The 12,798-nt window shown below is 50.5% G+C and overlaps 1 protein-coding gene across 2 annotated transcripts in view; it reads left to right on the forward strand.

Annotated features, from left to right (window-relative positions):
• Positions 1-12,798, forward strand: part of Sipa1l2 (signal induced proliferation associated 1 like 2) — a 146,605-nt gene that overhangs the window by 108,831 nt on the left and 24,976 nt on the right. For both annotated transcript variants that reach the window (XM_052166602.1, XM_052166603.1), the window contains exons 11-16: positions 3,922-4,179; positions 5,451-5,534; positions 7,067-7,170; positions 7,528-7,631; positions 8,960-9,345; positions 11,809-12,033. In XM_052166602.1, coding sequence (XP_052022562.1) covers positions 3,922-4,179; positions 5,451-5,534; positions 7,067-7,170; positions 7,528-7,631; positions 8,960-9,345; positions 11,809-12,033 — 1,161 coding nt within the window. The remainder of the gene's footprint in view (positions 1-3,921; positions 4,180-5,450; positions 5,535-7,066; positions 7,171-7,527; positions 7,632-8,959; positions 9,346-11,808; positions 12,034-12,798) is intronic.

The following is a 12,798-nucleotide window of genomic DNA, read 5'->3' on the forward strand; positions in this document are numbered from 1 at the left end:
TGCGCATTTCCATCATTCACGCTTTCTCTCTGCCATCCATTTTTTATTCATTAATTCATCTGTCCACTTATTCATCCATGCAGTTGTTTGTTTGTTGGTTCAATTCATTCAATTATAATTCCAAATCAATGCCAGAAATTGCTGATTACTTGCACTGTTGACAGGACAGCCTCTGTCTTCATCCTGATGGTCCCTTTAGTCTGTGTTCTTACACAATTTTTCTTGTGCATGCTTTGGCTATTTAAAACAGTGATTTGCTAACTGAAGCAGCACCCCTTTATCTGATAACAAAGATTGTGTAGCTGTTTGTAAGACACTGTCACCCTTCTGTTGGCCAGTTTCATCTTACATTTTACATAGATGCTGTTACTGCTCGATAACAGGAATGCAGGGGTGGCATGGCGGCCGTCCCACACCAGCCAAGTCACCCACGGCCTCGATGATGGGCATCTGGGTGCTCCCTTCTTAGACAACCCTTTGTTATCTGTAGCTACCAGGAACCATCTCTGTGTAACTTACAAGTGTTACAGTACAGGAAACATATTTTTCTGCTCTTGAGTTTTCTGAGAAAACTCTGAGAAATGGTACTTCCTTGATCCCTCACGACAGGCATGAATATGTGATGTGTGCTGCATGAGGTGAGATAGTCTAAGAGTGGTTATCCAGAGACCCCGGATGTCCCTGGAGTCCACTGTGAGAGCCACGTAAGCTTCGCTTTCCTGTCACTGTGGCAGAACACCTGAGCAGTGCAGCTTAAGGAAGGAGGGGTGTCTGCTCGTGGTCTGAGGAGTTACAGCGGGAGCACTCTAGGACTCCTCACATCTCAGAATAGAAGCAGAGGCAGGTGAGCAGTGGAGTCTGGGCCATCGACCTCGAGGCCTGTCTGCCAGGGGTGCATTCCTCCTATTAGACCTCACCTCCCAAACAGCGCCATCACCTCTTGTTCAAACACACAAACTTATGGGGGTGGTTCACATCCAACCCAAGCAGGCATGGTGAAGTCAGGGCTCAGGCAGGTCCACCTCTACAAGGCCTTCTCTGAGGGCAACCCTGCCATTCTTCTACATATGCATTCTTTGACGATTCCCTCGAATCGTCATTCTGGTCTGGTAATTTCCATTACAGTCTGTGAAGTTTGACATACTAGCCACAGGAGTTAAGAAAAAGCTTGCTCTTTAGAGTTAGTGTCATTTAATAGCAGTTACATGTGTGTGCACATGTGTTCATATGTGTGCAGGTAAACATGTAAATGTGGATGCATGTGTGTGTGTAGAAACCAGAAGTCCATGTCAGGTCTCTCCCTCAGTGCTCTTTGCTCTGTTTTTTGAGACAGTGTCTCTCAGGGAACCTGCAGTGATTTGCTAGAGTAGCTGGTCAGTCAGCCCTGGGGCCACTGGTCTCACCTCCCCTGCACGGAGGCCACAAAGGCAGACTGCCTCTGGCATGTTGGGCAGGGTTAAGGGGTTGAACTTAGCTCCCAAGCTTGTGCGGTGTGAGCACCTCAATGACTGAGCTCCATTTTGTAGCCTGAGAGAATAGGTAGCTCTCTTGTGGCAGGAGACTACACATCTATCTTCCTATCTATCTATGTATCTATGTATCTATCTCTCTATCTATCTCTCTATCTCTCTCTCTACATTTGAAAAGGTCTCTTGCATAGGAGGACTTTCTTTGAGATGTTGGGAGAGACATAGTTCTGCTCTGTTCCTCACTCTGTCTTATGAATGAGTCTCCTCTCAAACAGGAGGTATGAGTATGCATTTATGTAAGTTCTTTCTTCCAAGATTCAAGTTAAATCGCAGTGTGCTGTTGACAGCTAGAGTCCACAGGTGTGAATTAAGTAGACCACCCTATTCTCAGCCATCTGCCTTCCCTTTGCAAGTACAGGCCCCAGATGTGTAGGCAGAGCCACAGAGACACACAACCTGGGCTCCCGTGCACCCGGTGACGACTCTCGGGAAGTGTGGCAGACACGTGTGTGGCCCTCCTGAGTACTTCCTACTGTAACATCCCATTTGTGATTTCCAGTTAGGTCGTTGGCCATGTGGATGAATCTGCAGTCCCAGTGGGTTTTGAGTCTAGATACATAGCAAAATACTCATGAACTAAAGTCCTGGGGTAAATGTTTCTCCAGATTCCATTCTGAATAAAACATCACTATCCAGGCAAATCTGAACTCAAATATTGACTGTCAAACTCAGAAAATCCAGAGAAATATAAGCTAGCTAATGAAGCAAGCTTGGCTTTGAGAGAAGGGAATGGAGTTAGAAAATGAGGAACGGGGCGTGGACGGTCAGAGCCTCCTCTGAAGACAGCGTGGGTGTGTCTCATGGCCCCAAGGGTGGCACCTTCACGTCCTCAGGGTTGTGAGATACAAACCAGGCCATTCTTTTTGCTGGTTTTCTCTCACCCTGGCTTCAAGATTGGAGCCATTAGAAATTATTTTAATCAGAAGCCTTCTAGTGTGGCTGCAGAGAGCAGAGCCCTGGCTGCCCTCCACCCAGGTCTCCTGCCTTTGACCTAGGATCTAAATTGCACAGGGTATGTGTATAGGTAGCTCTTTATCCATCTGTGCTTCGTGTCCTGTGGCCTTCAGATCTAGTTTTCATGTCTTCTGATTCTGATAGTTAGGTAGTGTTTCTTATTAATCTTCTACCTTGACCCTCCTTCCCCCCCCCCTTTTTTTTTGGTGAAAGATGGGTGTTTGGTCTCTAAGTTCTTTGGAAGAGTACCTCAGTTTACCATTCTACTGTCTGGCTAGATTTTTTTCCTGGACTTTAAAATCTAGTTATAATGTCTGTCAGTGCCAAAGCCTTGGCTGCTCAGGGGGCTTCTCTATAAGGACTAGGACAGACATCTGGTGCCTTTCAGGTGAGAGTGGTCCTTGTCCAGTCTCTGGGGACAGCTGGATTTACATAAAGAGCTGTGAGGCTAAGTCTCATCTTCCTCATCTCCTACCCACTCAGTGCCACTGGCCTAAGTACCTGTCTTTCTGCAGAGCACTGAAGAGCCCCCTTGCTCTCTAGGACCCTCTGGTTGGTCCCCGCTAGTTGGACCTCAGGGCCTAGTGTTGAACTTCTCACGGACCCTGCTTTCTAAGCAGCCCTCTGTCTTAAGCCTCTGCGTTCACTCTGTCAGTGGGTCGTACTCACATCTCTTCACTGAGACACTATGGGCTGCACAGGGCATGCTGGTTTTCTTCTGTATGTTCTGGGTAATGCTAAGCTCCTGCTGTTCTTCTGCAATGCTTTTGAAAGGGACTGGCAAGCTTGACTCCAGCATCTGCTGATGGATAGATGTTCTTGGAGCAGCTGTCTCAAAGGCTGGCTAGGAGACAATTTTTCACGTTGAGTGTCTAGAGGGCACTGTCTTCAGAATCTGACTGCTGAGCCAGCATGGCCAGTTGGGTGATTGACACTGATGCCTGGGCCATGGTAAACGATGTCTTGTGTCCGTGTCTAGCTCTGTGGACAACATTTGTAGCACTTGGGTCTGGCCGTGACCCTGCCTGTAATACTGAGCATTTCTGGGCTGGTATCTTTGATATCTCGTGACAGGAGGCAGAACTTGGAGGAATGCAGAAGGGCTTTGAAAACAACTAACACTAACCCTCAGCATCCAAAGGGGTGTGGTCCCTCCCACTATGCAGCACTTCCCACCCCAACCAGCCTCTGGTGTGTTGGCAGGCAGGAGACAGCCACAATTGGATCTTTTACAGTCTCAGTCTGACTCTTGGCCAGAGAGCAGCTGAACAGTTTTGAGTATCTAGAGAAGGATGCCTCTTAGAGCAGATGGAAGGTGCTATCCAGTTAGGCCCCAGTAAGCACAGGTGCACTTGTAGGAGAATCGCCCAGCCATTAGCAAGCCTTGCCTGGGTCCTCCAAGAGACTTTAGTCTCACTGCCTCTTCTTGGCTCTCCAGGGGCTGTTCGGAGCTCTGCCGGATCCCTATGGTGGAATACAAGCTGGACAGCGAGGGTACGCCCTGTGAGTACAAGACACCTTTTAGGAGGAACACCACGTGGCACCGTGTGCCCACCCCTGCCCTACAGCCAGTTTCCAGAGCCTCACCTGTGCCTGGCACACCCGACCGACTACAGTGCCAGCCACTGCTGCAGCAGGCCCAGGCTGCCATCCCCCGGAGCACATCCTTCGATAGGAAGCTGCCCGATGGTACCAGGTAACACCTCAGCCTTCCTGAGATCCTGAACAGCCTGCCTGGCTCTGGGGTAGCTTGTTGTGAGTTTGGCAAAAAGGGCATGGGCTGCCGCACTCACAGTGGTGCTCAGAGTCTAGCCTTGTCCTGGAGTCAGAGAAGACACCCTCTGCCCCCCTGAGACACAGCTTTTAAGTTAGCTCCAGTAACACGAGAAGGCGATGAGAGCTTAGGGAACCTAACTTGCATAGGTTGTGCTTGAGAACAAAACAGTTTATTCTGTGTGTAATTCCCGTCTAAACATTCATGACCTACACCATAGAGATGTGTGCCTTTACTCTTGACAGCTGATCCCTGAGGGCTTTGATCTAGTAGACTGTTGTACACACCAGGAGCCTGGTGGGCTGACCCCGGGCCTCTCTGGTGTACTTCCTTCATCAGGAAGATAAGGAGGCTGCAGACCCTGGCAGGGCCTCATCAGGACAACCCAGATCAGTGTCACTGAAGGGCTTGGAAACAGGCACTACACACTGTAAACCTATACAGATATTTACCAGAATTAACAAAACATATAGCCCTTCTTGCCTTTTCTAGTTTATGCTCCCAGGAGGAGCAGAAATCTTTTAACTTAACATTAATCAAGTCATCTGGGCTCCAATCCAAGCCTCTGGACTTGAAGATCATGGGGTTTATAATGCAGCCTCCCTGTGCTCAAGGAACACACAGTAACACCTGGGGCAAGAGTCAGCACCCCCTCCCTTAATTACTTAGGATCTAGAGAATCATAGAGGAAACCATAGTGACCCTGCAGCCAGAGGGACCCTGTCAAGCACCATCTTTATCAAGTGACTCAGCATAAAGATTTGGAAATGATCTGTAGAGTTCACTAGGCAGCTGTGTGGAAGTCAGTGGCTTTGCCACATCATAGCTTTGCTCCTGCTGACTTGTGCACTGGACCCAGATGTGATCTGTACTAAACTTCATGTAACAGGCATGAGTGCTGTCTCCTGACTGTACGCTCCCACCATGTGCCTGGTTTTCTGTCCTCTGGAGACACCATTGTGCCTTTGTCTTTAGACAGCAAATGTCCACTAATCCACATCTCCTTGCTGTGATGGATTTCTGTCATAAAACTGAAAAATGCTGGGTTTCACCAATTCTCAGATCATCTCCATGATTGGTCCCATTTCACATTGCTGTGTGAATGGTCGTAGGGAATTTGTTGTTGACAGCTCAAGTCAGATGGGCTGGATTGGGACCATGATGTCCAAACCCCGCTGTTCTTCCCCTTTCAGAAGTTCTCCCAGCAACCAGTCATCATCCAGCGACCCAGGACCTGGTGGGAGTGGACCCTGGCGGCCACAAGTGGGCTACGATGGGTATGGCTCCTTCCTGCCTTTCTGTCTTCCCCGGGGGGAGCCTGTGTCTGTACCTGGGACTCATTCAGAAGCATTCCTGTGTGAGAGTGGCATGGAAAGTCACCTGTAACAAGCACTTTTAGCGAGTGCAGAGTCTTCTTACTGAATCAGAGACTCACACTGTAGCCCATGCTGGTCTCTACCTCTCGTGATAATCCACCTGTGTCAGCCTCTCAAGTGCTGGGATGGCAGGTGTGTGCCACCATGCCCTGCTAGAAAATTTGTTTCAGTGACAGTGTTCCCTGGTTGCCCCTGTTTTCTTTGTGACATGGAATGGACTTCTGAACACAAGAGAGAAGATCTGAGGACTTTGTGGATGGGAACTCTCAGCAAGTTCCCCTGACTCAGCCTGCTAATGGGAGTCAGCTTCCGAGAGCCAGAGAACGAGGTTATCATTGAAACGTCTCCACTTCCTGTTGGAGAAGCGACATAGCAACCACCTTGACTGGAGAGGCCTCCTTGGCAGGAGCCTTTGTGATTTGTGTCATACCCCAGGAGTCAGCAGTGTGGGCACAACTGGAGACCCTTGTGGATACACACACGCATGTATACACACAGACACACACACACACACGGGAGCACATGCACGTGGACCTCATGTGGGACTCTTGAGGTAGCATTTGGCACAGCATTCAAGTTCTAGTTGTGCATTGTGGTTCCTCCAGTCCATCTTTTGTGGACAGAACACGGTCATCTGTGGAGGCCTCAACTGGCATGGACAGAAAACACCTGTCCATGGAAGACCCTGGCAGTCTGGCGCTCTCTTCAGGTGAAGAGTAGAACTCGAGTCCAGGCATTCTGCTGTCCAGTTTGGGCCTGGAAGTGAACACCATGCTTTTCACCTCAGAGGGCAGACAACAAGATAGCAGATCCCTTTTCTAAATGAAGCTGTGGCTAAGCAAGGAGAGCAGAGCCTCATTTTGTTTTTATATAAATGGAAAACCTTGTGTAGTCTCAGATCAACAGCATGGATTCCGTCCATGGGAATCATGTTGTAGCACAAACACATTTTCTTCCCTTCCTTCATTTCTAAGATTATGTTTTCCTTTTTCTGGTTTCCATAATGCAAAGGCCATCTGGGCAGAATCTAGACTGAGTCAGGTTTTCTTTTCTTTAAAAGCATTAGTATTCAGATGTGCCAGTGCTGCATGCATTAGTCAAAAGTAAGGCTGGTCATTGTGTTCCACCAGCGCTGGACGACCTGCGGCCTCGGTCGGTGCTGGCGGGGTGTGTGTGTGTGTGTGTGTGTGTGTGTGTGTGTGTGTGTTAAAGCCTGCTGTGTGTCAGCCCTGGGGAAACAGCATCCTCTGCTCTGGAGAGATCAGCCAGGATACTGTGTTTCCACTGGTCAGGGAACTGTTTCCTAGGACGGCATCAGCCCTGGAATGATGGTGGCCTCTGTAGGAAACCTCAGCCATCTTGTGCCTGAGCCCTGTCCTGTCCTCTGCTGGCTGGTGGTGTCAGAAAAGAACAGCTGGACTCTTCCTTTGCAGGTGCCCATCCCCTCTCCTGCTGGAGCACCAGGGCCCAGGCTCTGTGGAGTGTGATGGAAGCGGCGGGGATCACGAGGACCTCATGGAGGGAGGCAGGCTTCCAGGTAACACAGCCCCGGCCCCCAGGGCGCCCCCTGGCCAGTACTTTCTCCCTGCCCCACTTACTCACTTGGACAACCACAGCTGATGAGCTTCTCTGTGAGCCGTGTAAGGTGCCTGTGGGGCTGGTTAGTTCTGGTGTGACTGGGTGGTTCTGGGGTGGCTATGGTTACAGTATGGCTTCAGATATTTTGGTGTAACACGTGCGGAAATCAGTCCCTCTGTATGGGAGCTCTGCTGCCTACTGTGTGCTTGCTGGTAACCTGGGAAACTGTAGTAAAGTTGTTTCAAACCATCAGAACCCTGTTTTTCTCCCTCTTGCTAACACTGGAAATTCCGAACTCATCTCTCTTATGTCACAGAAACCAAATGGCATGGCCCACCTTCCAAAGTCCTGAGCTCCTATAAGGAAAGAGTGCTGCAGAAAGACGGAAGCTGCAAAGATTCACCCAATAAGCTATCTCACGTAAGTCCTCTGCCTATGACCGACAGATCGCTGCATTGGTGTGTGTCAGCATATAGAGGGTGGCACAGCATACCAGTCCATGGTGCTCAAGAACTTAGAATGTGTCTCAGCACACAGTAAGACTACATATAGTGTTCCCATGCTTGAGAGTGTGGGGTACAGCCCAGCACACAGTATGGCTGCATGTGCCTACATGTGTTCAGTGTTGTGTGGGGTACATCCAGTACTGAGTAGGGCAGGGAGTGACTGAGAACAGAGACACATTCCAGCACACAGTAGGTGGCACACCTGTCATAAACACGTTCCAGCACACAGTAGATGGCACACCTGTCATAAACACTTCCCAGCACACAGTAGGTGGCACACCTGTCGTAAACACTTCCCAGCACACAGTAGGTGGCACACCTATGGCAGGGATCAAACACATGTTGCTGTTTTCCATGCAGGACACTCATAAAAGAGAAAGGAAATGAGAAGTCTTTGTTTTTATTTTCTCAGTTCATGAGGGACCATGGAATGACTGTACAGCAGATTCCTTGTAAAGCCACCATGTACATCAGCCCTCCAGGCTGGCTACCCAGGGTGATGGTGATGAGATCCTGCCCCCAAGTTTAGCTAGTCAACCATTTAGCTACTTACTGGGGCAGTGCAGTACTGGAAACAGGCCTCTCACCAGAGGGACTGCATCGAGGTCCCCCTGCTGATGTCACAGAGATGTCCGTAACCATAGCAGCCGAGCAGCCTGCTGACAGCCCACTGACAGCATGTTCCTTGCTGTCATGAAGACTCTATGCCATGAAGTCTCTATGAGAGAAGTCCTGTAGGAGAAACAGCTTTCAGTGAGACCCTACATGAGACCAGGCTGTGTGGCGGAGATGGCTTACTGGGTAAAGTGCCTGATGTGTGAACTTGAGAGCCAGAGCTCAATCCCCAGCACCCTCTAGAAACCAGATGCAGGTGCAGAACGTGTACGCCCAGCACTGGGGAGGCAGCAGCAGGCAGATCCCTGGGACTCAGCAGCTGAACTGGCAAGTTCCAGTAAAAGTCAGAGCTACTGACTCCAAAAGGAAGTAGACTAGTACCCAAAGCAACAAAGTAGGCCCTGACTGCTGGTGCAAACACACACGCACAAATGAGCACACACACATGCACAAACATATATACATGTTCACACATGACTAGGCTATTGAGGAAAAAAATCTATTTCTATTTCTGTTGCTGGCTAAGGGAGCACATAAAATTCGACCTAGGCCTTGGTCGTAGACTAATGTTTGGGGTGGGCAGTATATGCGGGTTTTCCCAAAGGCCGTCTGTCTGTCCTTCTCCAGATTGGGGATAAGAGCTGCTCCAGCCACTCTAGCAGCAACACGCTCTCTAGTAACACCTCCAGCAACAGTGATGACAAGCACTTTGGGTCAGGGGATTTGATGGACCCCGAGCTGCTGGGATTGACCTACATCAAAGGTGCTTCCACTGACAGCGGCATCGACACCACGCCATGCATGCCAGCCACCATCCTTGGCCCAGTGCATCTGACGGGCAGCAGGTCCCTGATACACAGCCGGGCTGAACAGTGGGCAGATGCTACTGATGTCTCGGTAGCTGATGATGAACCTGCCAAGATGTATGCCCTGCATGGCTATGCCTCCGCCATCTCCAGCAGCGCCGCAGACGGCAGCATGGGTGACCTCAGTGAGGTCTCCTCTCACTCCAGGTGAGTCAGCGTGTGCCAAGCTGTACCTGCTCTGCCGGGAGCAGTACAGATGGGGCCTGAGGCTGTCACTGCTGCCTGCCCAGCTGTCTGACCCCACAGAGAGTGTTCATCTCCTCAACTCTGCTGTCCAGTTGTGTGTGTGTATTGTGTCCTAGCAATGTTATTCTTCCTTTCAATTGGAGGGTAATGCCCCTTGTCTCCCCTCTCAGCCTGTGACCCTGATATCTTTTGATAGAGAGCTGCAAACTGGCTAATCTTCAGTGTCTGTCAGCCATGTCCACCATGCAGGCCACCTGTGTCCCAGGTTAACTGTGAATACAGTGCAACTCGTTTGTATGTGATGTCATCTCACCATGCCTATCAGAAACAGTTGTAGAGCCTGGGGGAGGGAGGCAGAGCAGCAGGCTCCTTCTTGGGGACTCACCCGTGTGTAAGCTTGTGAGCACCGTCACACCATCCCTGTCCCTGAAGCCTGATGGCAGGCCGTGTACAGCTGGAATGTGGTTGGGGTCTGTGCACAGATGTGTACATAGTAAATTGCCCTCGGAGACCGGAAAGGGAGTTGGCTCCTCTTGAACTGGAGTTACAGGCAGTTGTCATCCGTCCAGTGTGGGTGCTGGAACCCAACTTGGGTCTTCTGGAGGGGCATAAACACTCATAGTGCTGAGCTATCCTCCAGCCCCCAACTAGGAGTAAGTAAATGGCTGACTAAGGCTGATGGTGCAGGCCTATAATCCCATCTCCTCAGCGGCTGATCAAGGCCACCTGGGCATACTCCACTTAAAGGTCAGCTTGGGTGTGTTAGTGAGACCTGTCTCAAAATTAATTGATTTGTTTATGGAGTATCTCGAGGCTTTGGTGTATTCAACCTCCAAGTGCTGGGGGTAAAGAGGAGCTAACTATAAGGGAATTATATTCTAAATATAGATACATATGTGTCTGTGCTTGACAGATATCTGTCTACATGCTGGTTTAAAAGCTGATTTCAGGCTTCTGAGTTCCCTTTGAAAGACTCAGAGAAGCAGCGTGTGTCTCAGTGTCTCAGTGGGATCTAAGCGGGAGGTGTAGCTTCTACTGTCCCCACATTTGTGCCCTGTCCCTGGTGCTGTCCTTCCAGGGCTCTGAGTCACTCTCCAGCTTCTCAGAACCTCCAGCCACACAGCGTGGCTGGGCAGACCGTAATGGGACAGTCCTTTGGGACCTAGAACTCTGGTACGCATGTCCCCAAGGGGTGGCGCCTGCAGGCCCTGGTTTCTGGTGACAGGCCTCTGCTCCAGAGCAATGGACACACACCAGAGTTGTCCCTGGAACCCTGCTCTGCCCTTTTGTGGACATAACTGAAGGACAGTGCCTGCCAGAAGTGTAGGGTCGACTACATCCTCGTAGGTCATAGAACCAAGGGGTCACTTTCAGTGCCACTTAACTCATGGAACCCAGGCAGGCCAGGTGACATTGCCCCACACCAGATGTCCTGTCTTTATTTCCCTTGTGGCTAAGACTATTGTCACCTGCTGACCGTGTTCATGGCCATCTCCAGGTGAGAAGGGGCTCCTCTCTAATGTCTGCAGAAGGCACAGGGCTCCCCGAGAGGCCCCTGTACCGGATAGGAAAGAAGGGTTTATTGTGGCTTGTGGTTTCAGGGATACAGTCTGTTGTGGTGGGGAGGACACAATGGCAGAAGAACAAGGTCACGTGGCATCTGCAGTCGGGAAGCAGAGATGAACGCTGGTGCTCAGCCCAGTGTCTTCTCTGTATTCAGCCCAGAACCCAGTGTGTGGGATGCTGCTGGCCACATTTAGGGTGGGTTTCCAGCATATTCCAGACAGGCACACCTGTCACCTCAGGGATCACAAATCTAGTCAAGCTGACAAAACTAAACATCACACCCAGCACCCATGTGTCTTCTCTGCTATCCTTGGCTTTAAATCACCATGGCTGAGGTAGCACAGAGGACAGCTATGGCCTCTGCTGGGCGTAGCCTGCTAAGCTGTGGTGAGACAGCCACCAGGCCAGGGAAGGGAACAGGAGCCTAGAGCCAGCTCCTGTTGGCCAGGGCGGTGGGAACAGAGGATGGGGCTGTGTGCCAAGGAGACATTCCTGCTGCTTTTCACTAGTGCTGTTTAATGAAGTTCAGTGCGAGATAACATTGTATTCAGAAATCACATGAACTCTAGTTCCTGGATGATTCCCACCCTCCTCAGGATTGAATAAAAGTTGGCGATTCTATAAAAGCCTCCTTGGGGGGTCTTGTAGCTCTGCAGCATCTTTTCAAAGTTCAGGCCACTTGTAAGAGACCTGGTGTCAAGAGTCAAGGTACCTCAGGGACTCATGGAATCTAGACACAGAGGCTTCCTGTCCAGCCAGCTTCGTGGTAGAGAGGTTACCCGCCTTCCCAGCCCAGAGGCCAGGCACCACAAGTCCCTGCTGCATCTGATGCGATACCACCTCTGGCTGTCTCCGCAGTGGCTCTCACCATTCAGGAAGCCCCTCTGCTCACTGCTCCAAAGGCACGGGGTCTCTGGACAGCTCCAAAGTCTACATCGTCACTCACAGCAGCAGTCAGCAGGCACCAGGGGCTGCAGCAAAGCCTTACCACAGACAAGGATCAGCCAGCAAATATGTCATTGGCTGGAAAAAGTCAGAAGGTAGCCCACCACCTGAGGAACCTGAAGTGACTGAATGCCCCAGGTAAATGGCTTCCTGTCATATCTGTCATATTCATTGTACACCCTTCCTGCCGTGTCTGTCTGTCCACCTGTCTATCCCCTAACTAGGGTTATTGTTGCTATGATAAAACACCATGACCAAAAGCAAATTGGGAAGGAAAGTGTTTATTTGGCTTACACTTCCACATCACTGTTTATCACTGAAGTAAGTCAGGAAAGGAACTCAGTGGGGCAAGAACCTGGAGGCAGAAGCTGCTGCGGAGGCCATGGAGGGTGCTGCTTACAGGCTTACTTCTCATGGCTTGTTCAGCCTGCTTTCTTATAGAACCCAGGACCTCTAGCCTAGGGATGGCCCCACCCTTTGGGCTAGTAGGCTGGGCCCGCTCCATTGATCATTAATAAGAAGCTGCCTTACAGCTGGATCTTATGGAGGCATTTCCTCAGTCAGGGATCCTTTCTCTCAGATGACTATAGCTGTGTCACACTGGCATAAAACCATCCAGCACAGAGTACCCAGTCAATGTGAGTCCAGAGGACACCCTCTGAGGCCCTGCAGGGGCTCCCTGCCTTCTTTGAGATAGGGCCTGTCATCGGCTTGAAACTCACAGGCAGGTGTGGCTTGCCAGCCCTCAGGCCCCAGTGACCCTTCTGTTTCCACCTACCCAACCCTGAGGTGACAAGTGCAGACCACCATGCTCTCAGTTCACCCGGGTGCTGGGATGGGTGCAAGGCTAGCATTTTACCCACTGGGCCATCTCCATTCCTGGCCTCTGCTCTAAACTCTTTA

This window comes from Apodemus sylvaticus, chromosome 21, assembly GCF_947179515.1.
Source record: "Apodemus sylvaticus chromosome 21, mApoSyl1.1, whole genome shotgun sequence".
Classification (NCBI taxonomy): Eukaryota; Metazoa; Chordata; class Mammalia; order Rodentia; family Muridae; genus Apodemus; species Apodemus sylvaticus.